The 25,978-nt window shown below is 41.6% G+C and overlaps 1 protein-coding gene across 1 annotated transcript in view; it reads left to right on the forward strand.

Moving 5' to 3' along the window:
• Positions 1-25,313, forward strand: part of RP1L1 (RP1 like 1) — a 29,136-nt gene extending 3,823 nt beyond the window's left edge. The window contains exons 2-4 of the mRNA XM_064448583.1: positions 16,160-16,325; positions 18,316-23,118; positions 24,196-25,313. Coding sequence (XP_064304653.1) covers positions 16,160-16,325; positions 18,316-23,118; positions 24,196-25,313 — 6,087 coding nt within the window. The remainder of the gene's footprint in view (positions 1-16,159; positions 16,326-18,315; positions 23,119-24,195) is intronic.
• The last annotated feature ends 665 nt before the right edge of the window (positions 25,314-25,978 follow it).

Genomic DNA, 25,978 nt, shown 5'->3' on the forward strand with positions numbered 1-25,978 from the left:
TATGTGATTATTAATAGCCTTTCTAGGGAATCTTTTAAAGTGATTTTTTGGCCATTCTTAATTTCAATCATTTACCTCTTGCCTTTTAACCGTTCATTACTGCTCGTTCCATGGTCATTCCTGTTAGGAATTCCTGGAGCTGTTACTCTAGTCTCAGGTGCAAAGCATTTAAACCACAGAAAGAGTCACTATGTCTTGGATTTTCCAATCTTTTCCTTTCATAAGGATTCTCTAAACCATTTCCCGCCTTATGGCTAAGTCTTCTTGTCATACCTCATCTTCAGGTTCTCTGTTCCCTGGACACAATTGATTGTGTGCCAGTTTTCACCAGATACTTTGAGGAAAATGGTGAAAATGGTGAATTTGTCTCACAGTTTGGGGGATTTCCTGAAATAACTTACTTCCACTGGTGCTGAAGATTAATTTTGACTGTACAACTTGCCTTTATACTGACATTTGCATTTTCTGTTAGAGACAATGAAAACATTGCCTCCATTTTCCATGACTCTTCAAAAGTGTCTGGATGTTTCATATATCTTGTTGCTTATTTCTCATATTATTCTCTTTGAATAATAATTCAAATTGTCTTTTAATAGTTCTGTTAACTTCTTTTATCACATATCTATACCTAGCCTTATTACAGAGGCCACTATTTCTTGGAAAGGAGGCTGGGAGTGGGAGGAACAGTAACTTTTGACATTCATTACCAAGATTTGAGAGATTAGCTGAATAACAGTAAGTTTCATTCCTAAGTAATCTGGACTACTGATTCATTGACTTTGTATTTGTCTAATTTAGAATTACATAATTCACAGCATTTAAAAGCAAGATCACAATGTCTCTTTTGCTGGCAGTTTTCCCTTTATCTCTTGAAAACTGAACACAAAAAATGGAAAAATCTCCTCTCCTACAAGTGAATTGATCTCTTCCATCAATGAAAGTGCTATTCATAGACCTGACAGTGTTACCTCTTCAATCTGTTTTTGTTTTCTTCTACTACTGTAGCTCTAGATCTAAACTCAAATATTTAACTTAAATCATCTCTGCACCATAATGTATGTTTGGCATATATTGTCCCAGTGCCTCTGTTTTAATTTCCTTACCATTTTGTTGAGTAAATCCAGAACGCTTCAACATTACAAGTCTTTGGTTTCCTATTATACCTTTATGTGGGTATAAACTTAGACACACATGGAACAGGGTTGTTTTCTTGTGATCCTTTCATGCAGTATTGATCTGAACAAGCAGAGAAAAGTGTTTTCTTCCTTTTGTAGTCCACCTAGTCCACAAATGTTTCCAGTAAACCTCTAAGTTTAATTGAATCATAACTCACAGGGAAATAAACTTTTTGGACTGCAAATTTCACTGGTTTTGCACATCAGAACGTTTTCTTCTCCAGATAAAACTTGTATTATTTATTTTTATAGCTCTTACTTTGTCTCATTCTTTTTTCAGATTGGCTTTAGCCTAAGGTTTTACCTGAAAAGGAAAAAATGTTAGTGATTTCATGAAGCTGATGAACTGAACATTTTACCTCTTTTTCATAGAACAAGGTCACGGGCAGCTATGCAGAATCCTAACACAGACAAAGTTCATAGTAAGGCCAAAGGTGGTGGTGTAGCATCAAGATCCATTGGAGGCCAGAAGAGCTCTTGCTTTTGTGATCACATGTATTTTACTGTTATTTTGCCTTTTCTTGCTCCCATTTGTCTGCTTATTTACCTCTCACATATCTTCAAAATTATACTTTATCAACTTCCTGGGAAAGGTCGGTCTATTTGCTGGTTGTTTCTTCTGCGGCCTGGGTTATGGGGCCTTCATTGCTCTTAGGTCAGAAAGTCTTTCAGTGCTATGAATTGAAAATTAGCCTGTAATAATTATGCAAAGCTCAGGTCAGTAAAAACAGTGATTGAATAATCCCGACTCCAACGTAAGTGTAAATCCAGAGTGGTTCTATTGGAATTTACACATCTGAATTTTCATTCTAACCCCTGACGCCTTGAATGAGGCGAAACCAGTATTTTTACTCTTAAGCATCAAGCAGACTGCCTACTAGGAAGGAAAAGCTAGTCCCACAGAAGTGAATAGATGTTGAACTATTTGGGCACTGATTTCAGCACCGTCAAGGGCCCCTTTTCTCAAACTAACCATGATTTTTGTTGTCAGTTTCTAAAACAAAGTAGTAATTTGATGACTATGGGACTAGGGAGGAATTTAATTTGATTTTAGCTTAGAAAAATCAGTTAAATTTTCAGCAAGTAAAAAGTGTAAATCACATAGTACTTTTCAGGTCAAGGCACTAGTTACTGGTTTCCAGGTGATTAACTGGAAATAGTGCCCAAACAGAGAAATTTGTTATTTAGATTAACATTGATATGTCATTAACTTGCCAGCGAAACTTTGTTTGTGCACTAAAAGATGGACTTTTAGACCATCTTCATCTAAATCTGATCAACTTATTAGGCACTTAGGATGGGGTCGTTTTGCCTGTCGGCCTCTCTTTATTGACTATAGAAGAACATCGGAAGACTGACTCAGACTAGTCACCTAAAATTAGGAGGAATGAACCCAGGCCCAAGGTTTCATACACTTGTTTTAAAGTACTACAGATATTTAAATATTAGCAAACATAAGACATGGGACTCTACATCTGAAGATCACTTGGCTGATAGTTGAAAATTGCAGCTTTCCTAGTTTTTACTAGGGACATCAGTTCTACATTAAAGAAGAAACAGGTGTGCTACTGAGAGCAGATATCACCATAAAAAAAAGGTAGAGTAAAATCTGTAGGTTTTCTTCTCCATCAGATGAATTTTTATCTTTGTTTTGGGATGTTCTTATACAACCCAGTGGATTTTCTTTCTTCATGGTCTAAACCACAGAAGGATGCACCTATGTGCAGATCCCCACCACCTGTCTCTGGAGAGGAAAGAATGCCTCTAGGGGCAAAGAGAGAGACAGAGATCATAGAAAGGCCAGAAAAACCTCACAGGCAATTAAACTATAAGAAGTGACGTGTAGGATTATGTGACAGCAACTGCACAGCAACAGAGGATTTCCCTTACAAATGGCAATTATCCAGGGTCTACCAGCTGAGCAGTCATTAAGACTTCTTTAAGTCACAGGAACGCAGCAACATGACTGTGTGTCTAGTCACAGATGTCCTGATTTCTGCACTGAGTCTTGAGTCACTAGGGCTTCCTTTTACTGACTACCTTAAATTAAAAACAAAAACATATTCTTCCTTAGAATCCAATACTCCTTGTATGGTGTTTGAAACCACATTGTGTTATGGCAAATAGTATACATAGTTTATGGCTACTGGTGGCAATTACCATGAGCTTCTCAAATGGGATTTATCAACCGTCAGAAGAGTTTTCCAAGGGATGTGGCTAGTTTTATGTTTGTTGGAGTCAGGCCAAGACTTAGATGTTTTTTTGCTTAGGCGCACTCAAGACTGACCGTAAATTGTTACATTTAATGAGTAAATCCGATCCAGTCTGTTATGTATAAAGGCAGAGTAGGTGACCAGAAAGACTCTCTTTTGCCTTAGATTCTACAAGTGAGAACGTTGCAGAATGAACACCCTATGCAACAAAATTTCCTTGAGGGATCAGAGAATTACTGTGCGAGTTAATCAGGGGAGCAATCATGAGTTAAGGAATGCTTCCTCAGGCACCACTAACTGGAAACTGTAAGGGATTAGTTATTAGAAACTCCTTGGGGTAAAGACCCTCATTTTTCTTCTGTGTTTATGTAGAGTTTGGAAAGAGACACTCTAGATGCTGTGGCAAGACTAACCATTCTGGGTCAAATCAAGCTATCTTTGGCAGTGGCTGATTGTAGCAGCCTTGGAGAAAGACAGAAAGGCACATATTAAGTGATGCTTTCCCCAGTGTACCTTCCCAGTCTCCAGCAACCTGTAGGCTAAGATCTTCCTCAGCCAGAAGTAGCACCATGAGGTACAGCTATTCTGGCAGACGGAACAGTATCAGGGCACATGCTCTGGCCCCAGCACCAAATGGCACTGCCTATAAATACTGTAGCCTCCAAAATAGGGTCTATTTCCTACAGCCTTTAAAATTGGGTGTCCCCATTCAACCTACTTCTTAGGCAAGGTCCCTGCCATGTGTTAACTCCCAGATCTGCCCAGGAATTGCTTTGGAGAGTGCCAGCAGATCCAGGATTATTTAAATGCACCGAAGGCCATTCTAACATTTTAACAATATAAAGGCAACTCTGTTCCAGTACCCTGGATCCAGAATTGTTTCATTCAGTAGTAAAGACAGAACTTTTATTTTTAGCTGTTATTAGTAAAGGTATTGGCCTAACTATTATTGCTAAATCATTCTTGATAATGACTGCATTTACAGCGACCTTAGGGTGCAAGGCCAGGAAACAGGTTTGTCTGACACATTTCCTCACTCAGATTTACACATCCATATAGCCATTTCTAGGACATCTGTACACTGCCCGTAGGCATCCTCTAGGCCACTCATGTTTGGGCTGTCTACCAAGTTCATCTGTCTTAATGACAGGCGTCATCAAGACCCTTGATGGAACTGTAAGAGGGAAATGAGATACATGGAGGCAAATGAGCTGGTTTAAAATGTGGTGAATATATAAACAATAAGAGGAGAAAGGTTATAATTTCCCTCCTTTGGATAGTTAATTTTTCTGGATCCATGTTGACATATTCACTGTGACACTTGGTTTCGTGCTGTGTTCAGGTATGAATAATTGCAACCAATTTCAGCCCCTCATCTGGTGCAAACCGTTGTTATCAAGTGAGCTGTACCACTTTCTACCCACCATGTGTGTGACTCACAGTCTAAAAACAAACCACAGGTTTCAGGTTCAATATTCTCTGATTCCATGCCAAAACCACAATGACTCCAATGAGATTTACACATGCGATCTGTAGACCTCAGCAAAACTTTCCATGAACCTGATCCATAAGAAGACTCATATCCAGGTGTGTTTGATGAGACTTTGAGATGCCCTGAAATCATTTGGCCCAGTGCCTTACGAGATGTAGTTAAATGGACCCCGTTTGCTAGCCACTTTCTTATCTAACATATACCAAATCTAATACTTTCTTATCTAACATATACCAAATGCAAATGATTCCCTTAGCCTGAGGAGATTTTGTTCTTTCAATAATAGTGTAGCGAAGTGTAATTACTTTCTAATTCTTTTGAATTTCATCCAGGGAAAAGACATTTCTAATCATATTATTGAGTATATGCAGTAATATTTGTGAACATGATGCTCCTGTTTATTCATTTACCTAGAGCAGAAAGAATAGCAGAATTCCACCCTCTCCTGGAAAAAATGTGAATTTTCTTTAAGTACTTTAAGTAGAAATCACTGTTTCTGCAAAGAATTATTGGAGGAGAGGCAGTGTTTTTTTATAGGGAAATTTGAATTTTCTAAACTCAGATTTTGGATTTTTTTACCAATAATAGGAGAGGAAAAGTTAGCATGTTTTGCATTTCCATCAATTTGCTGCTTCTTTTGGATCCTGATCAGAGAATTCAAAGGACTCTGCTGCAACTCTAAGCAAGGTCTGGTTCTCTTTTGACTCGTCTTCTCTGAGATAAATTCAGTTCACATCAGGGGAGCTACTTCTATTCTGTAGAAGTAAAGAGCTTGCCAGATTTCACGTTTGTACTACAGACTTTGCAAGTTGAGGGTGAAACCCTGGACTCAGTAACAAGAAAACTCCTATTCAAACCCCTAGGTTTCAGCTAGACGTGTTTCTCTTTATTTCCTGAGCTTCTGGAGTCCATAGGTTGTATCTATAGTGCTCAAAGAAGGGCAACGCACAAGTGTTTAAGCTAGGAGACACTTGGGATGGTAAGACCATGGAACAACGCTATATGGATCTATAAGCTTGATCTAGAAATAGTAGGGTTTATATACTCAGTCCCAGCTCCTACAGCTAGTTGGAACACATCTATGTTGTGCTTCTGTCCTTTCCCCCACAACTTCCAGCTGGAGTAACTTTTCATCCATGGTGTAGATATTGCCCATATAAAAAGAGTAAATTTTGAGAACTTCTGGTCATGGGGAAAAGCCTGAAGTCATGAACCATATCCTTCCCACTGACTCAGTCACCACCAGGCGAATCGCAAGAGCCAAGCATTTAGCATTTTTCAGGGCTCGTCAATTTTTAAGCTAATCCTGCCCTCAGAGAGGATAAGGGCAGGTGCTTGGGGTGGGGTCGATGCTGGTCTGACTCATGATTTTCAAATGCTGATATTGGATGGGCCAGATCTAATGTGCCCAGTGCCAAAGGAGCAGGTGGTAGACTCTGATTTTAGTGAGGAATTGCAGCGTGTCAGAAGGTGGAAAATATCTGCAGCAAAACCTTTCTAAGAAATGCCTTCCTCTCTTCTATGTTGAAATTTGTACCCTTACCAGCAATTTTCTGTTTCTTTGGCTGATTTGCAACTAGAACAGTCTCAGACCTCATTTTGACTGACAGGATCATGGGTGGGTAGGGAAAAGGCCATCCAAAGCTTGCAAATGAAGTCAGTGTGATGTGCAGACCTGCCCAACTCAATCCAGCGCTCGGTTGAAGTCCTCAGGAAGACACCCATAGTCTTCATCAGGAACCAGCTCATCCTCCACAGATGCAGTATCTGTGGCAGCCCTCATGATTCTAGCAGCCTGTCTTCCAAATTGCACCGAGCTGTAAATCAGTTTTCTTCCCCTTTTTGTCCTGTTCACTTGTTTCTCAAAAACTTTTCTGCTTTTTTAATACTTTTTTTTTCAGTCTTTCTTCTTCCTTCCCCTTTTTCCATGCAAGGTTTCTCTTCTGCTGCTACCCAAACAATTTCCAGTGGCCACTGAACTTCTGATTGCAGGATTTGTTCTGATCTGCTGAAAGGCATGTTCATCTATCACATCTATCTAGACTATTTCCAGGGCCAAACCCAGAAGATTTTCTTTATGCATGTGCAAAGTGTCACACACAGGGAAAAGGCATCTGTGAGTACTCCAGGAAAAGCTGCCAGCAGTGCAATAGCTAAACATGATCTTTGCCTGTGGTTGACTGAGAAAGCGGTGCAGTGCATTATTCCTCTATCTTTCACATATTTTACTTGGCTGTTTTGAGTGCTTCATGGCGTGATTTCCAGATCACAATCCCCAAAGCTATCATTTTTCATGCAGCTTTACACAGTGGTCAAAACAGAAAAATAGACAGCTCATGTCTGAGAAGTTCTAGAAGATGCTAATATTTTAGAAGCGTTGGTATGACAAATCATCTTATATTGGTGTATTTCAGCATTTGAAGCAATGGACTGGGCCATATTCCCATAATATAAGCATCAGATAAAGGTAGCAGCATGTAATTTCTGTTTAGTGAGTTACCTGCTATTGCAGGAACCTAGGACACTGGCATCTGTCCTGCTTTCTGCATGTGGATTTTGACACCTGAGGTTTGATGTGGTATGTAGGGACCATGTGAGTTTTGGTGTGCTGTGGGAGAGGAAGGCATGCTGCGTACTTGCTTCTGGACTAATCGTTTGGGTGCTACAGTTTGCAGATGATTAGGTCCATTTCTATGCAGTAGTTCCCTACTTTAAGTTCTTGTTCTGCATTCCTTCTGATGTGGCAGGGAGAGCCCTCTGGCTGCTCATCAAATACACACCCATGCCACGTCCACCAGCCTCTCCGCAGATGGGAAAAGGGGTGTTCCACTGTGGTAGGCCATGGGCGAGGTTGCCCATGATGATGTTAGAGAAAGTGAGGTCAAGTAATGCACTTTCCTATACCTTCCACCGTCTTTTCTTCCACTAATTTGCTAATATGTATGTGGGCAGGGAGTGGCAACACCCCGTGATTCACCTCCTGACCAACAGATTAGCATAGCTTTAAAAACCACTCCCCAGAAGAACCACTCTTTAATTCCTCCAGTGCAAAGTCTGGAGGAGGGAAGAGAAAATGGGTTCTTTGCATGAACAAAATACAAAATTCATTATTGTTAAACCAAGATCATTATTATTAAACCCCAGTTCAAAGCCTGGATCCCCCTGGACTGAATGAAGTACAACTACAAAACAAAAGGGCTGGTCGCACTCCAATAAGCCTGAACGAAAGACGAAAGGGAGCAGATGAAAGAGCACAAGGAAACAAGGCAATGAGTCAGCATGATAGGCAATGAACTCAGCCCGTTAGCCTTTTCTTGAACATGCCTGTTACAAGCTTTTCCTGTTTCTCCCTTGCATCTCTGCCCTCCTTTGGAAGGTGGATTAGCTTATGGACTTGTGATCTCAATCACGCCTTGCGTTATTTCCCTATTCTGTCTTTCTCTCCCTGACTCTTTCAAATGCCTTTGGTTGGCCTGTAGCCAGCAGAGGGAAAACAAAGGGTATTTCCTACATTTTACCTTCATCAGAAACTGGTATTTATATTCAGCTTCTGAGGTGAGTAAGGTTTACAAAGGTTCCTTCTTCTCTGGGAAGAGCCAGAGGATATCATGCTCTCCACAACAACCAGCAGAGTTCAGTATGATAGGGGTGTTATGGTTGTCTGTCTTCTGTTCAGGTATTGATGACATTTTATTATTAATTGTGTTGCAGTAGCACCTAGAGGTCCTTGCTGAGATCACAGCCCCTTTGTGGTGGGTACTGTACAGTAACATTCATGGAGACAATCCATCCTCCAATGGTTAGCACCCAAACTGAAAAGAAAAGAAAGACATAGCTCAGAAGAGAGGATGTTCTTTCATTTCCACCTCACACATGGTGGCCTCCCCAGTGGGCCTTAGAGTAACGCCTATGAAATATTCTTACTGGAAAGAACATTTAGCTTTTTTTGAACCAACACATACATGACACATCCCACCATGACAGGGAGTTCCTGTGGTATGAGACGATGAAGTAAGCAAGTAAGCAAAAGTCTTACCGCTTTGAAAAATCACAGCTTCATTGTCAGAAGTACAAAGACTTCAAGGAAACCTAAAGACACAGCTGACATTTCCTTGGAAGAGTCTGTGCAAAGGTTCAAAGCACAGCAAATTGCATTTTTTTTTTTTCACAAGGCAGCACCTGATCTTTTAGACACCACAGTGGTTTGTGGGCCAGAAGTTGATTGATAGGAGCAAAAATATGTCAACAGAGGCAAGTATTGGCAACAAGTTTTCTGCTTTCTGGTCCAGAACTTCACTTACAGCCTCCATAATTCTCTTGGTTTCTGACCCAGAGTCCGTACAGGTCAACAAAGTTCTTTCCATTGTTACAGTGGGATTTGGATCAGGTCTTACAGTAAGATGGAGAAACTTAATTTCGTTTTCAAAGATTATGCAATAAAACTTTTAACAGGTGTCTATTTCAGCCCACTAAGTGCAAACTGCTAGAGGTTGTTCCCTGTACATTTTGCCTAGTGGATTTTGTCTCTGAATTTCAAGCACCTTAGCTGTGAGCAACCCTTCCCCTAAGCTCATATGATAGGGTCATTATACTGAGGGAACTCAAAGAAGGGCTTGAATAGGGCCTGAGTGATCCAAAGGAACTCTTTCCTAACTCATCAAAGATCTTTATCATAAACCGTTCATTTTCCTCCATTTTATTCTTAACTGTTCACTTATCATAGATTAAAATATCCTCGAAGTTATGTTTTGAGGTTCAGCTTGCAAATGAAAACAACTTTCTAACAGTCTCTATATGAATATGCTAGACGTTTCCTCCTCAGCTTTCAGGTGATAGTCTGGTGGGGCACAGTCTTGTACCCTGTCTACCATCCTCATGCACATATTACATACCCTAGAACATCTCAAATTGCTCTAGGCATGTATATTTAGACAACTGCATTGAGAGGACTGACTTTCTCTCTAGTTGGTGAAAGAGGAGGCATGTCCAATGAGGGATTTAGCACCTGTATCAGGTGGCTTTCCTGGGGTGAAGTAACCTGTCCCACAGAAATATTGTCCTCCACCAGTTTGCAAGAGGTCTAGATTGTAAAAGATGATTTACAATCAAGTGAGGTGAGTTAAAGGAGAAATAATAGGGTAGGATATTCCCCTCTCCACCAGGACTCCTTCAAGGGATCCCTGGATTTTAAGTATTCACAATCAGTTGCCTTTGGTTTTTGTGGCTAAATTGGACTGGGATATGATACTGTTTTCTTGTAATATGGTATCCTGGCATGGGTACTCAAGAATCTTGCTGTGGCAGCCAGAGGGAAGTGGGGAATCTGTTTACCAGAAGGATTTCCTTACAGGCTACTGCTCGGAAAAGATAATGGCGTCTCTGAGCAAACAAAGAAAACTTTAATGTCGGAAAAAATCTGCGCTGACCAACCAGTAGCCACCATTTTATTTCACTGGCTCATTTTATGATCTACCCCCTGCCTTAAAAGAAACCACCAAATATCTAAGGTTTTATTGCTATTTTAGAACAAAATGTATCCCACCCTACAGGCATTTATTTTTCTCCACTGGTTGTGACAGCTCAGGCAGATAAGAAAATCTACCTTCTACTCTTTGAGTTGCACCATGCTTTTCCTCAGGCTGCTCTCTATGAAAATTACAACCACCACTCCTAAAATAAATCATGGAATCACATTATTGCTGAGGTTGCAAGAGGCCTCTGAAGATCATTTCATCCAACCCCCGCCTTTTCAAAGCACAGTCGACTAGAGCAGGTAGCTCAGGTGTCCAGCTGGGTTTTGACTATCTCCAGGGTTAGAGACTCCACAACTTGCCTGCACATCCTGTTCCAGTGTTTGACCACCCGCACAATTAAAAAGGTTTTTTCTTATGTTTAAATAGAATTTCCTGTATAAATAAATAGATAAATAATCCAACACAATAAAGGTCAGACAACAATGAAGTCCTGCGTTTTCACTGACTGCAAGGAATTGAAAGGGCCTATTTTATATTTAATATATACATTTGTATTATATATAAAATAGATATTATATAATATACTGTTCATATATAATATATGTAATAAATTTATACTTAAAATAAGAATAATAAAGTATATATCATATAATATAAATACATATTGCATTTATAATAATTATAAATAAATAAATTATACATATATAAATATTAACATATTTTTTAAAATTTAATTTTTACTGTAGTGATAGACTCCTTGCTTCAGGCCAGACCTATAATGTTTGGCCAAACATGCTCTATTACTGATTGTACTTACATAGGATTATGAGATATGTGATATTGAACAGCTGAAGTTAATGACAACTGTATTCCTAAAATAGCAATTAATAGCAGCAAATCATTGAAATAATATGGCCTTCAAGAAGGAGCACAGGCCTTAGACTCTGAGACTGATATTCAATATTCTGCTCAGACGATGCAGCCTGATAACTCTTGAGTAGTCATGGTGGCTGGAGTTAATCTGCCTTAGTTTAGATGTTGTCGTGGTTCAGCCCCAGTCAGCAACTAAGCACCACGCAGCCACTCACTCACTCCCCCCACCCCTTGGGATGGGGGGGAGAATCGGAAAAGCAAAAGCAAAAGCAAAAAACTTGTGGGTTGAGATAAGTTTAATAATTAAGTTTAATAATTTAAATAAAACAATAATAATAATAATGGTAATTATAATAATTATTGATAATAATAATGATAATATAATGAAAAGAAAAATAACGAGAGGCAAAAATGAAATCTGGGGGAAGAAAGAAAAAAAAAACAAAACCCAACCAAAACCAAACACAAGCGATGCAACCACTCACCAACTGACGCCACTCGGCCAACTCCCCCCAGTTAGTGTACTGGGCATGACGTGATGTGATATGGGTTATCCCTTTGGCCAGTTTGAATCTGCTCTCTTAGCTGTGCCCCCTCCCCTCCCGGCTTCTTGTGTACCCAGCAGAGCATGACAGGCTAGAAAAATCCTTGACTACTATAAGCACTACCCAGTGACAACCAAAACATTGGTGTGTTATCAACATTATCCACATACTAAGTCCAAAACACAGCACTGTACCAGCTACAGTGAAGAAAACTAACTCTATCCCAGCTAAAACCATGACAGATATCTACATCTCTCCTAATCATTCCAAGGTACTCTTATAAGAGCAAGGTAGAAAGAGGCACCTCCAGAGCATTATTTGTCTCACAGTAGGAGAAATGTCCAACCCAGAGTACAGAAATTGCCCTTTCTACATGGACTCTACAGCCTTGGCTGACTAGCTCAGTCCTACACACCTAACTTTTAGATGTCCAAAATCTGAAGCAAAACCTAGTTATTATCTTCCTGTACTTTGTTTTCAACATTTACAGAAGGGTGCCTGTTACTTGTTTGTCTCAACTTATCCAAGGGAGGTGATGACAGTATGTTCCCTTATAGAAGTCACTTATAAAATTTCTTCACCAAAATGGTTGTCAGGCATTGGAAGAGGCTGCCCAGGGAGGTGGTTGAGTCCCCATCCCTGGAGGTATTTAAAAGACATGTAGACGTGGCACTTGGGGACATGGTTTAGTGGTGGACTTGGCAGTGTTAGGTTTATGGTTGGACTCAATGATCTTAAAGGTCTTTTCCAACCTAAATGATTCTGTGATTCTATAAAAGCACTGTACAAATCCTAGGTCGCAGAACAAATAATTGTACAGTAAGATAACTGCTGAGAGACTAGGACTGTGCTTGGGGAGGCCTTGAAGGCCTTGAACAACATCCCCTATGCTGGAATCCACAGTGTCCTCTCTGCAAGAACATTCCCACCTCTTACCCATCCTGAACAGCACTTCAACATCAGATTATTTTCTCATCATTTAATCAGATCTAATATTTAATCTCTTTCTCTGGGGCTCCCGTGCTTCTGAAATATGAAGAGTTACTGTGTCTGTTTTTCACCACGGTGCTATTGCCACATCTTGCAGTCTGAGCTCCAAAGCCACTTCACCAATTTTCTGTTTGATGTCCTGTTTCCTCCTTCAGCATGAAAATCAATGGCAGAAAGTACGTGGAAAATACAGTTTCACAAGTCATAATAACTCTTTGGTCTTTGTTACATCCAAGTGGAAGAGCAGAATCACTTTTCTTGCAGGACAGCAAAAGAAAGCTCCCTGGTTTTGCCTTGTTTCCTAGTTGTAAGCAATGTGATGCAGACTCCAGAAAAGCCAGAGGAAATTCTGCCGCTGGTTGAAATTGGGTCAATATTTCACTCGGCACATTCAGGAGCAAGAGTAGATATTGACATGCCTGCAGGTTCGGGATGTGATCCCTTCACATTAGAAGTAATTTTTATATATTCCTTAAAAAGAAGCAAATCTGAGAAGCAATGCATGGACCTCATCCTGGGGCAGGCTGAGCGAGCTGAGAGGGGACATAATGTTTAGAGATAATTTAGCACTTGTGAAAAATGCCATATTGATTGCCCCGAAGACAGTTGTCCTCTGTATAGCCCAGACAGTGACATGTTGTTGAGAGGATGGGATTCATGCAGCAGTGTGGGAAAGGTCTGTGCTGAGCAAACTGAGATGAACTGTTTTCCCAGCTCCACAGTCCTGTACTGCCCTGACGGAATGGATATTGCATTAAACAAAATCAATGTGAGAAAAATTATTTATCTAACTCTCAGGAAACTTTCCGTTGCCTTTACAACTACCAGAATGTTTTTAAAAATGAAGCAGTACAAAGTTCTTATTTCTCAAATTTAAATGAATTTCTACAATTATTATTTCAAAGAGATTAAGCTTACAAGGTATTAGGAAGAAAGGCTATGCTGTATGTATAAACACTGCTAAAGCGCTGATGATGCCAGAAATACTACATGACAGACCCTTTATTTTAAGTCACATTACAAGTGTATTCCATATGAAAGGATTTGGCTGGTGCAGTATATATAAATTAAATAACTCAGCTGGCTCAGCTCCATTGATTCCTGAAGCTGTGTCACTGGCACCATCTATTTTCTGCACACACAACACAGCGGTGATGAGTGTGATTGAAGTATCTATATGCAGACACAGTACCATGTGAGGAAATGTCCTGGGCAAAAAATAGCTTTCGCTGAAAATATGTCCTTTACAAATAGGAATAGTTCCTAAACTTTGCGGGGTTTTAAAGGCAGATTGTTTTACATTAGGGTCAGAAGAGATTTCATGTCTATCTTCCCCACTTTCTCTCGCTTTTTCCTTTCTCTTCCTCCTTTTTTACACTCATCTTTTTTCTACTTGTATGAGGACACAGAAAAAGTTCTCACTAAAGGAATAAAGAAAAGAAAAAAGAACAGGAAAGTAAAGAAGGAAAAGAAATACACAGGCAGCAAAATGCTACTCAAAATATTGTCATTTATTAAATTATAGGCTTTCTATACACTTTTTGAGTGAGCTAGAAAGATGATTCCTTTAGAAATACATGGGCCAGAGTGGATTTATTGACAAATGGCAAGCAGTAGACATATATAGACTGAAATCTGTGGGCTATTTTCTGTTTCCGTTTCATGGTACTCATCACATAGACTCAGCAGTTCTGTTGCTTTACACACAGTGGTGTTTCATATAAGGTTTAGAGAGCAGAGCCTCTCTTACTGTGGGTTTTATAGCAACAAACTCTATGGGTCTCAGGTCTCAAGTGTTGTTATAGTGCAAACAGTAAATAAAAATAATGGAAAGACAATGGGATTTTAGTATATTCCCACTAAAAAGTTGATGCCATATGCTTTACCATAAGGAAAATTACCAGAAGTGTTTAACTGGGTCTTGAGTGTGATTTTATCTGTCTCTGTCTTGTTATTTCATCCACCACACATTCACTCTCCTCTTATTTGCAGAAGATCCAGCGCTATTTTCTTAGTACCTCTCGAATCCCTAATCTCAGAAAACCCCAGAGGCATTGCACAAACTAAGGGCTTGGGCTCTGAAGGGGGCCTGATTCTTCATTCCGTTGCTGTAGGAATGTCTAGAGAGTGAGGGCCTTTCTTCACGGTCTGTTATGTCAGGCACGTGTGACAACTGCAGAGCTGTCATCACAGCTCCTCTGAGATTTGCTCTCTTCCATACTCAGTTGCCAATTAAAGGGCTGATGATTAAATGACACAGTGAGGTCAAGGTGCATCTAACAGGCAAGATAGTGCTCAGCCCACCATGGGTGCTAGCCAACATCTTGGTAGCCTACTGCATGGTCACTTATTGATGAGTCCCCATAGGGTCTAGAGATGTTCCCTTGATGTCTGAGGAGGAAGGAACTGTATTGTGGAGACCCCTGACAGCACAAAGCTGGCAGATATTGGCCACCCTAAGGCTCTCTCAGACAGCAAGACAACCCTCTCATCCTTTTAGAAGCCAACAACTGGTTTACCTGGGAGCTTAACTTCGGTCTTACAAATAAGGGATTGCAGAAGCAAGATAGAAGAGAGAGCCAGGCTTTGTCTAGACAGTGCTCATCACAAGACTGATTCCTGCTCCTTTAGATCCTAGATAAATGTTGTATTTGGAGAAAAGTGACTTTCTACCATGCCTAGCCCTGCTCCCTATTACTAGCTGCAGCTGACATGAAGGGCTTGGTGTGTAATCCAGAAACAAGTCATGCGGTGAAGATGAAGAGGCAGTGTGTAAGCCTGGGTTCTCGTGGAGGAATGGAGAGTCTTTCACAGACACTTCCCACACTGAGGGGCAATGTCCTACATTGTCCAGTATTGCGGCAATTCTTGAAGTAATGTTTGAGACAGTACTTGAGGTAATATCAGGGGAAGTCATAGTTTTTGTCCTTTCCTGAGCAGAGGAAGGAAGAAAAGTTATGGTCTATCTGGAATAAAGCATTTGCCAGGTATTAATTGCTGCCCCATACAGGAATTAGAAGAATTACAAGGTAAAATTCTCTGTAAGGGGAACTGAAAAGCCTCCAGTTCCAACCCCTTCCTCACTACCACGTTGATTATGCCTGAATCTTTCCCAGAAGATGTAAAACCTTGCAATAAATGAGATATTTCTCCCTTTGGCAATCTCTACCACCCCTTCCCTACCTTAGGCAATCTGATTAAAACATGGCAGAGCTTCTCTTTCAATGGAAGAACACTGCAACAGAGCCTGCCAACAGGCTTCTGTAGGCCCTGAGGTTCTCCAGAACCACCTTTATTTTATTTTAGATGACAACTAAATGTCAGTTGATTCTAGGCCTGGAAGAACCTAGCTCTGCTCTATCAACTCATGGTGATCCACTTGCTCTTCTCTTTCTAGATTGACAGCATGCAGGCTCTGCTTCACTGCCCCAGCATGCTGGTGTGTGTCGGCCGGGAGCCATTTAAACCTATATCGATGGAGAATTTGAGGAAACACTCGGTGGAGAAGCTGCCCGACCTGACTCCCCGTTCCAATGGCAACAGTGTCAATGAAAACAATGAAAGTAAGAAAAACTCTGGGTCATATTGCAGTCATCCCCAGGCCTGTGTCCCACAACATGGAGCTTACAGGCACCTATTGTACTGCCCCACTGAGTAGATTTCATGTGCAAAAGGTGCTTCCCTCTCTCTGCTTCCCAGGCCTTTCCATCCTCCCCTTCTTTTTCTCTGGTTTCCTTCTAGGATTTCCTCCCTACACCCTTCAGTCTTTCTTTTACATGGTCCCTGTGTCTGGCTGACTTCCCTTTCTCTTTCATATCTCTGTGTCTCCTTTTCCTTCCAGAACTCCCTCCTTTCCTGTGTCTGCCTCAGAGACTCCCCAAACCCTTGAGATTTCCCATGAATCCTCTATCCCCTTGTCCATCTGTCATATAATGCCTGCACTTCTGCGTTTGCCTGCATCAGAGGATGCGCTGTTTTTGTCAGCAGGAGACTCGGTTTCTCCCGCAGGTTACAGCTGCAGTGTAGCCCTTTGGGAAAAAAAAGCGTGTTTTTATGGAAAGGTTGTGTTCAGGAAGGAGTGGTTATTCAGGATTGTATTTCTTAGGCACTTCATCATGTGTTATCTAAGGTCGCAGGTAATTAAATCAGCTGCCCTCGGTAGCCTATGGAGAGAAACTTCCCATTTCCAGAGGGTAGCTCATCTCACCTAGATCAAGTATTTGTTTTAGGGTGAAATGAAGTGTGCTCTGGAGGTGCACCTGTTTCTCTCCATTCTCAATACCAGGAGCCAGGAAAGAGTCATTCACGTGTTGACAATTAAGGATGACAAATAAGGACAGAGGCATCCCACCCTCACTGCCTGAGACATAAGCAAATGGAGGAAGCGGTGGGAATAAGCTGAACCTTTGTCCATTAAAAGGCTGAGAAATATGTCAGTTCAGATGCATAAGGATGGTTAGACAGAAGGTATTTCATGTTATTGATCTTGGCTGGTGTGCTGCCTTTTCAACACTTCCCTCCTAAAATGCCCTCCGTTCAGCTGCATATCCACACACCTACAGAGGCATGTGGTTGTCTAGGTATATAAAAGTAAGCTTTGACATACATATGTATTACAAACAAGATAGATGCATATCTTGCAAGACAGCATGATAGCAATACACTCCGCTTGAAATGAAGGGTCTAGGACCTCAATAAATCTATGCAGATCACTGCACTGAGCCATAGAGATGTGCTTCAGATTACAATTCTTAAAATTCGCTTACTATCACTGAAACACGCTATCCTCTATAAACACTGCTATTTCTTTTTGTAACTATCACCAGCTTACAGTCCCTTTTCCATTTGCTTTTTGTGTTTTAATAAGCATTATAATTATTCATAGTGGCACATCCCTGCAGGGACTCAACGCTGCTCTGGTCTACACAGCCACACCTGTGTTTCCTTGCACGTGAGTGGAGAAGTGGATGATGCACAATAAATGTATGACACTCGACCTCTAACTAAGGAAGAGGGTCACTTCTCCATGTACTTTTCCCCAACTGATTAAGAAGGATGAAAACTTGCACACTTAAATAAAAGGATATTTGCAATGTGATAAAATACAGAAACTTTGAGGCTAAATTGCTTTGTTTATATATTTTTTTCCTTCCTGGCATGCCCATAATACAATAAAAAAGTGCTTTTATTTCAATTTATATTTAGAAAAATGATAAAGTTAAGATATAGACAATTTTAATACAGTTTATTCATTCAGAACTTAACATTTATGGACATCACTTAGCAAAGACAAATTTTCAAGTGATGTAAACCAGCATAGGCTAAGGTTTATACACTAGTTTGAGGGTTTTTTCTATATATTTTGTGGCACCTTTATATGAGTTAACATTTCTCTCCATCTTTCTTTTCTTTACCTATTTCAAATTCCAGTGAATTTTGGACTGAAAGCCAAAAAAAGTGTTATCCATCCACGGTCATCATCAAGCAATAGATCAATGAGATTTTCTTTATCATCAGAAAAGTCATATCCTAATGGTCTCGCTGCCTCACCAGATAACGGCGCACCTTTCTTAAACAGTTGCTCGCACCCAAAACCTAGGGACCTCGTCCATTCCTTGGTCAATGACGACATAGAGAAACGGGTACATGTGAACAAGGATGGTAGCCTGTCTGTTGAGATGAAAGTCCGCTTCCGCTTGCTAAACGATGAGACTTTACAATGGTCCACCCAGATCAAAAAGTCCAATCTGATGAGCCAGATGCCTTGTGAAGAGTCAGGCGTAGAGGAGGACAGTGGAATAGACCCCATACAGAAAATGAACCCCGAAGCCAGCTCAGAGGCAGAAGAGTCATTATATCCCTGTGATATTGATTCTTACATGTCAAAACTTGAGGAATCGGAATGTGATGAGATTCATTGTCATCGCTGTGGCAAGAAACACCAGGACTATGACATTTGGAAAAATCCCATACACACATCCCAGAGGGAAGAGCCCAGTGTACGAAGAACCTGGCACACACGGTCATCGTGCTCCAGCACGTCTTCCCGGAGGAGAGTAGTCCACAAAAAAATGGCTTCCGTGGATAGCCTCCACACCACATCCAGTGAGGAATTCTCTGAGCACATTGTGCATGAGTCCTCATCCTACTCAGAGACTACAGAGAACAGAGTGACATATCGATCTATTAAAAAGTGTACATGTCGAAGTGATTTGTCTACAGGTGCTTCCAATGGAGAAGACCAGCAGGAATACACTCGGACAAGCACGAGCAACAGTCAGAGACCTTCATCCTTGGGCTTGATGTCACATTCAAGCTGTGAAAACAACCTGGATACTCAAGATACCCCTGAAGACCATGAGGCCAGCAAAAGCAATTCACAAAATGAAGATGAAAATTGTTCTGAGGTTTCCTCTGTGAAGTGCTTAAAGGATGATGTGGAAGATGTTGAAAGCAGCAGAGTAGGGAGTGCCATGTCAAGGTCATCTCTGCAGTCCAGACCAAGCAAGAAGAATGTATGTGAGGAAAAAGGTAGCGTGGGTAGGAGCATGTCCTCCTCCAGCCTTCAGAAGGCAAATCAAGAAGATAGCACTGGGTGCTCCACTCCTGCCAACAGTGTCCACAGCAAGTCTAGTAACTGTACTACATCAAGAGCAAAGAGTGAACAGGATGACCACTCTGACAACAATGCAGTGGTGTCTTCCTTCTCCAGTGAGTCCTGCCCTAAGAAAGAGGCTGAAGAGGTTGAAGTAGAACAAGAAGAAAATGAAATCAATGAAGTCAGCTCAGTGTCAGCCAAAACAAAGCCCAGCCGATCAAATAGAGATGAGAGCAGTGAAGGTGAACGGTGTTCTACACAAGGAACCCCCCATTCCAGAGCTAGTGACAGAAACAGCAGAAGTGACAGTGATGAGATCGTTCTGTGCAATGCCTCTGGCTCTTCCAGAGGATCCAAAAAGAGCAAACACAGCCATATTCATTTGGATGCACAGTCTGAAATGTCTGTGTCTTCACTTGAATCCACTCCAAATAAAAAGAAAAATTCCCTACATGCAGATGATCTGAGATCATGCAGCAGGGCATCTAATTACTCCAAAAGCTCATGTGACATCAAGAAAAAATCTATTGGAGACCCCATGTCTCATAACTCAGGATCTTTTCACTCAAACCTTTCATCTACTAGTGAAGCAGAGGCAATTGCAGGTTTTACTGAGGAGAAAAGCTTGAAAAGTACCACCAATGGCTACAGTGAATCCTCAAATGGCTCAAAGAAGAGAAGCCATAAGGAAGAAAGCAGCAAGCCATCATCCCTCTGCTCAAGTGTTTCAAGCCCTAACGGAAAACCTGGAAAGGGTCATTCCAAGAGGAATTCAGAGGCCCCTTCTTCAAGACATGGAAGTATGAGTGAGAGTGTATGTTCAAAAGGTGACCTCTCAACTGAGGTTGGGATTAGGAATGGAAATGTTGCAAGTGTCTCTTCAAGAGTGTCTTCAAAGTCAGAAGTAAAAGATAAATGTTTGTTGACACAGATATCCCAGGAAAGCGATGATAGGTGTTCACAGTCAAACGTATCTCAATCTTCAAAATCAAGGCAGATGAAAACCAGAAATCTTCATGTGAAGATGTCAAACTCCAGCCAAACATCACTGTCTGAGTCTTTGTCTATATATAGTATGCATTGCCCTGCCCCGCCAAAAGCGAAGCCAACCAGCAAAAAGATACGGTCAACCATGTTGAAGAATTCCTCCGTTAGCATAGGTACGGAGTCAGTGCTGACCACAGGAAAAGAGCAGAAAGAAATAGATTCCTCCAAAGCAACTTCCTATGGGTCTAAATCAGCTGCAACTGAAGTAAATGATCAGAAGAAGAAAGAGACTGATGACTCTTGCAACAGAAAAGTGGAGGAAGAGTTAGAAGGCACAGGCATGCAGGAGGAAGGGAGTGATTTAATGCCATCTACTCTACCAAATACATCTCCAGAAGAAGTTGTGCAAGAATGGCTAAGTAAGATCCCTTCAGAAACACTGCTTATGAAATATGAAATGGAGGATGATGCAGAAGAGGAATGTATAGAGGCAACCACTGAGCTATCATACTGTACAAATGCCGGGGAAACCTCAGAGGACGAAAAAACTGAGAAAAAGAATGTGGAGGAGGCTGAAAATGAGGCAACAGATGAAGTGGGAAAAGAGGCAGCAGAAGGCACTGCTATGAATGAAGAGGCTGAAGAATGCTTGAACCAGGAACAAATCTCTGAGGTTGTGTCCGAAGCTGCGAAGGCCGACCAGGCAGAATGCAGCCAGTCAGTTACATCCAGCCAAAATAACAACAGAAGAGACCTGCCAACCTCTGTCCAGACTTCAGTCCAGATCATGAAGGCCTTGCTCAGTTCAAAACATGAAACAAAATTTGACCGATCAAACAGTTTGCCTGAGGTGTCCCCCACAATGGGGAGAAAACTGAGTAACTCTGCCAACATTTTGATTACTTGTCTTGCCAGTCTCCAGCTCCTTGATGAAGAGTCAGAAGATCCATCAGATAAACCAACACGTTTGAATAAGCCAAGGTATATAGAGCTGCTAAATATTTTTCAAGCCCTGTGGTTTGGATGCACAGCTGAAAAAAGTGGTCCGAGTTCAGGTCAAGAGGAAAGTGAGCAGGCAAAGACGGCCTCTGGATTTAAAGCCCCCAAATCTGTAGATTATGACTTCACTCCCATGTCCTCCTCTGGGGTCGATGTCAGCAGTGGTTCTGATGGCTCAGGAGAAGATAGTACAGCTGGTGCCAGGGACTGCACTTTAATGGCACAGAAAACTGCTGAAGTCAAACCAGCTGAACAAGTGGAAAATGCAGAGACTGGAGCTGAACTGACTGAGGCTGAGGAGCAAAGTAAAGAGGAAGAGCAGTCATCCCGACCCTCGACAGCCTGCTCAAAACCAAAAGGTGAGGAAAAAGCACAGTCTATTAGAGAGGACTCTCCAAATCAGGAGGCAGAAGGGAATCAGGAGGATCAGTCCAGTAACTGTGAAAATGGTCAGGAGGAAGGGAGAGTAAATGAAGAAGAAGAAAACAGCAAATTAGCTGAAGATAGAGAAGGAGAAGAAGAAGATGAAAATTATGAACTCCCAAAAGAAAATCTTGAAGAGAAAGCCGATCAGCTAGCCACTACTGATGATACAAACGTCAATGATGTTGATTGTGGCACAGAACTGAAAGCTGATTTGGAAGAGCGGCTTGAAAAAGAGTCTCCGAATGACCCGAAGTCCAAAGCTGATACGGCCACCAGTGTGGGCACATCCCTTGTCCAGCAAAACTCAGTGCATCCGGATCCAGTCTGGGTCCTGAGACTGCTCAAGAAAATCGAGAAGGAGTTCATGGCTCACTATGTCAGTGCCATGAATGAGTTCAAAGTCAGGTGGAACCTGCAGAACAACCAGCAGACGGATGAAATGATACTGGAGCTGAAGGAGGAAGTGAGTAAAAGGATACAAAAAAGCATAGAGAAGGAGATGAGGAAGATCAAAGCCAGAGCAGGGAAGAGGACACCAAGACCTCCGAATGAAGCACTCACGCGTGAGTTAACACTCCAAACTGAGCTGCGGAGACGACGATTGCAGACTATGCGTAAAAAGTCATTCTTCAGTGACAAGAATGGAACCTGGAGTAGGCTGGAGGACACATCAGACTTAACTTTTGATGTAGATGAAAATATAGCATTTAGCACAGCTTTTGAGACCAGTATTAGTAAACAAACAAGTGAGGAGGAATACTGCCCATGTGACACATGTGCGAGGAAAAAAATGGCTTCCAAGCCCACAAGAAACCCAGTGGTGGCTGCCAATGCCCCAGTCATGAAAGCATTTGATTTACAGCAAATCCTGAAGTTGAAGAAAAATGATAATGAGGAAGCCTGTGTCTCAGAAGCAACCTGGGACATTAAAACAATTCCCAGCAGTTCTGTGAGAGAAGCAGCAGAAAACAGCAATTCAAATGTGGAGAATGATGAGGGTGGACCTCAGCCGAGTGAAATGGAAGTGGAGGGCAATGAAGAAAAGGAGTTAGAATTAGATGAAGTGGGCAGCTCAACGCTGAATGGAGATGGAGAAGGACCTGAAATATCAGAGAGTCAACACTGTGAGATGGAGGATGAGGTTAAAGAGGAAGAAACAAAAGAAGAAGAAAAAGAAGAAGCAGAAGAAGTGGGAGAAGAGGTGAAAGAGAAAGAAGAAGAGGAAGAAAAAGAGGAAGAAGAAGAGAAAGAGGAAGAAGAAGAGAAAGAGGAAGAAGAAATTACCAAGGCAGAAGACGAGGAGAAAACAAAAGAGGAGGCAGAGGGAGAAACAAAAGAGAAAGAAGGTGAGGAAGTAAAAGCAGAAGCAGCAGAAGAAACAAAGGAGGAAGAGGACATGAAAGAGGATGAAGAGAAGAAGGAGGAGAAAGAGGAAGTGGAGGAGGAGGAGGAAGACACAAAAGAGGAGGAGGAAGACATGAAGGAGGAGGAAGGAGTAAAAGAGAAGGAAGAAGAAGTGAAGGAGGAAGAAGAAGAAACAAAAGAGGAAGAGGAGGAGAAAGGGAGGGAGGAGGAGGAAGAAACAAAAGAAGAGGAAGACATGGAGGAAGAAGAAAAAGAGGAGGAAGAAGTGAAAGAGGAAGAGGAAGAAATGAAAGAGGAAGAGAAGGAAGAAGAAGTTAAGGAGGAGGAAGAAACAAAAGAAGAGGAAGGTGTGAAGGAGGAGGAAGACACAAAAGAGGAAGAGGAAGACATGAATGAGGAGGAACAAAAAGAGGAGGAAGAAGAAGTGAAGGAGGAAGAGGAAGAAACAAAGGAGGAAGAGGAGGAGAAAGGGAATGAGGAGGAGGAAGAAACAAAAGAGGAAGAGGAAGACATGAATGAGGAGGAAGAAAAAGAGGAGGAGGAAGAAATGAAGGAGGAAGAGGAGGAGAAAGGGAATGAGGAGGAGGAAGAAACAAAAGAAGAAGAGGAAGACATGAAGGAGGAGGAAGAAAAAGAGGAGGAAGAAGTGAAGGAGGAAGAGGAAGAAACAAAAGAGGAAGAGGAGGAAGAAGAAGTTAAGAAAGAGGAAGAAATAAAAGAAGAAGAGGAAGGTGTGAAGGAGAAGGAAGAAAAAGAGGAGGAAGAAGAAGTGAAGGAGGAAGAGGAGGAGAAAGAGAAGGAGGAGGAGGAAGAAACAAAAGATGATGATGAGGAAGTTAAGGAAGAGGAAGAAACAAAAGAAGAGGAAGATGTGAAGGATGAGGAAGAAAAAGAGGAGGACAAAGAAGTGAAGGAGGAAGAGGAAGAAACAAAGGAAGAAGAGGAGGAGAAAGGGAATGAGGAGGAGGAAGAAACAAAAGAAGAAGAGGAAGACATGAAGGAGGAGGAAGAGAAAGAGGAGGAAGAAGTGAAAGAGGAAGAGGAAGAAACAAAAGAAGAAGAGGAGGAGAAAGGGAATGAGGAGGAGGAAGAAATAAAAGAAGAGGGGGAAGAAGTGAACGAGGAGGAAGAAACGAAAGAAGAAGAGGAAGATGTGAAGGATGAGGAAGATAAAGAGGAGGAAGAAGAAGTGAAGGAGGAAGAGGAAGTAACAAAAGAGGATGAGGAATTGCAAGAAGAGGAAGAAGTAACAAAGGAGGATGAGGAACCAAAAGAAGATGAGGAAGAAACAAAACAGGAGGAGCAGCAAGTGGAAGAAGAGAGAGAAAGACCAAAAGAGGAGGAGGAAGGAAATGAGGAAGAGGAAGAACAAGAAGAAACTCAAAATGAAGAGCCAGAAGCTGAAGAGAAGTCCAAAGCTGAAGATGAAGCTGACAATGAAGCTGAAGAAGCAGAAAAGCCGGAGGATGAGAACACTGGGGCTGACGATGAGGCAGAGACATCCGAATGCAGAGGAGATGCTGATGGCTCTGGAACTGACAACAGTTCTGGAGAAGATGCTGCAGAAGGAAGTGAGAAAGCTGAGCAGGATGAATCTGAGGCAGTGGAAGATGCAAATGCAGAGTCAGAAGATGAGGCATGTTCAGCAGAGGAGAAAAACAACATTGAAGGAGATGACAAATATGGTGAGAATTATGAGGAACCTACCAGTGATGACCCTGACAAGGCACATGAAAAAGAGGAAGACAAAGGCAACAACAGGATCTCTGAGAAAGCCTCAAAGGCCAAATGCAAAAAAACCAGCAAACTGTTAATGACTCTGAACAAAGCCACTGCCTTTTCTTGTTACTCTTCCATGGGAAACTTCTCACAGCAATCCCAGAAGGGGTCTGAAGATGAAGGTGAAGAGGAATGCGAAGACGACAACAACCTCATGAACAACCACCCCAATGGAGAGATTCAAACTGATGAGAGCAGCAAGCCATCACAGATGTATCCTGACAGCGAGGAAGAAGAAGAGGACAAAGCATCTTCAGGCACTGATCCTTTAGGAGATGAGGACCAGGCAGATACTGAAGGTGCAAATCCAAAGGAGGTTGAACATGCTGATGAAGTTCAGGCTTCTAAAAAGAAAGATGACTCTGATGAGATTGACCAGGATGACCTGGACTTCTAGAACTGCTTATCAAAAACTGCTTTTTTTTTTCTTTTTTCCTTTCTTGCTTTTTTTAAAGTATATTTTCATTACATATTACAGTATTTCTGGTAAGTTGAGCCATTATAATTGGCTTTTCTTCTGAGTTAAATGTGGTAAACTTGATCTTGAATCCTGTGAGTAACATTGCGATTACCTGCCCTCATTTCTAGAGGGCTAGTAAACTCATTAAGATTTAGTGGTTTCAATAGAAAAGTGGTTTGGGGAAAGGGAAGGCTGTTTTGTTTGTGATACCTTCTTGTTCCCACTCTTTAAGCCATGCTGTTTGCTGCTTGAGTGATCTGTGGCTCTGCTGGGCGTCATCTCTGAGTGACTTCAGGATGCCTTTCATCTGTTGCATGCCATTTCTCCGGAAAGACTGCCAATCCACAGAAACATGACAAAATCTGGATTCATTGCCAAAGTCTTGTCAGAGCCCACAGAGATGTACATTCATTTTCCACCCTACCCTATCCTGCTCTGCCCTGCCCTACTCTGCCCAGCCCTACTCTGCCCTGCCCTACCTTCTCTGTACCCAGAAAAGGGGTCTGAGATACCAAAGTGTTTCCCCACTTTCTCTGTTTTCCTTTAGTAGAGGTTGAGATCATTCCTCACTTCACCGAAAATCCTCAACACCCAGGAAGGTC

Source organism: Phalacrocorax carbo, chromosome 3 (assembly GCF_963921805.1).
Source record: "Phalacrocorax carbo chromosome 3, bPhaCar2.1, whole genome shotgun sequence".
In the NCBI taxonomy this organism is placed as follows: Eukaryota; Metazoa; Chordata; class Aves; order Suliformes; family Phalacrocoracidae; genus Phalacrocorax; species Phalacrocorax carbo.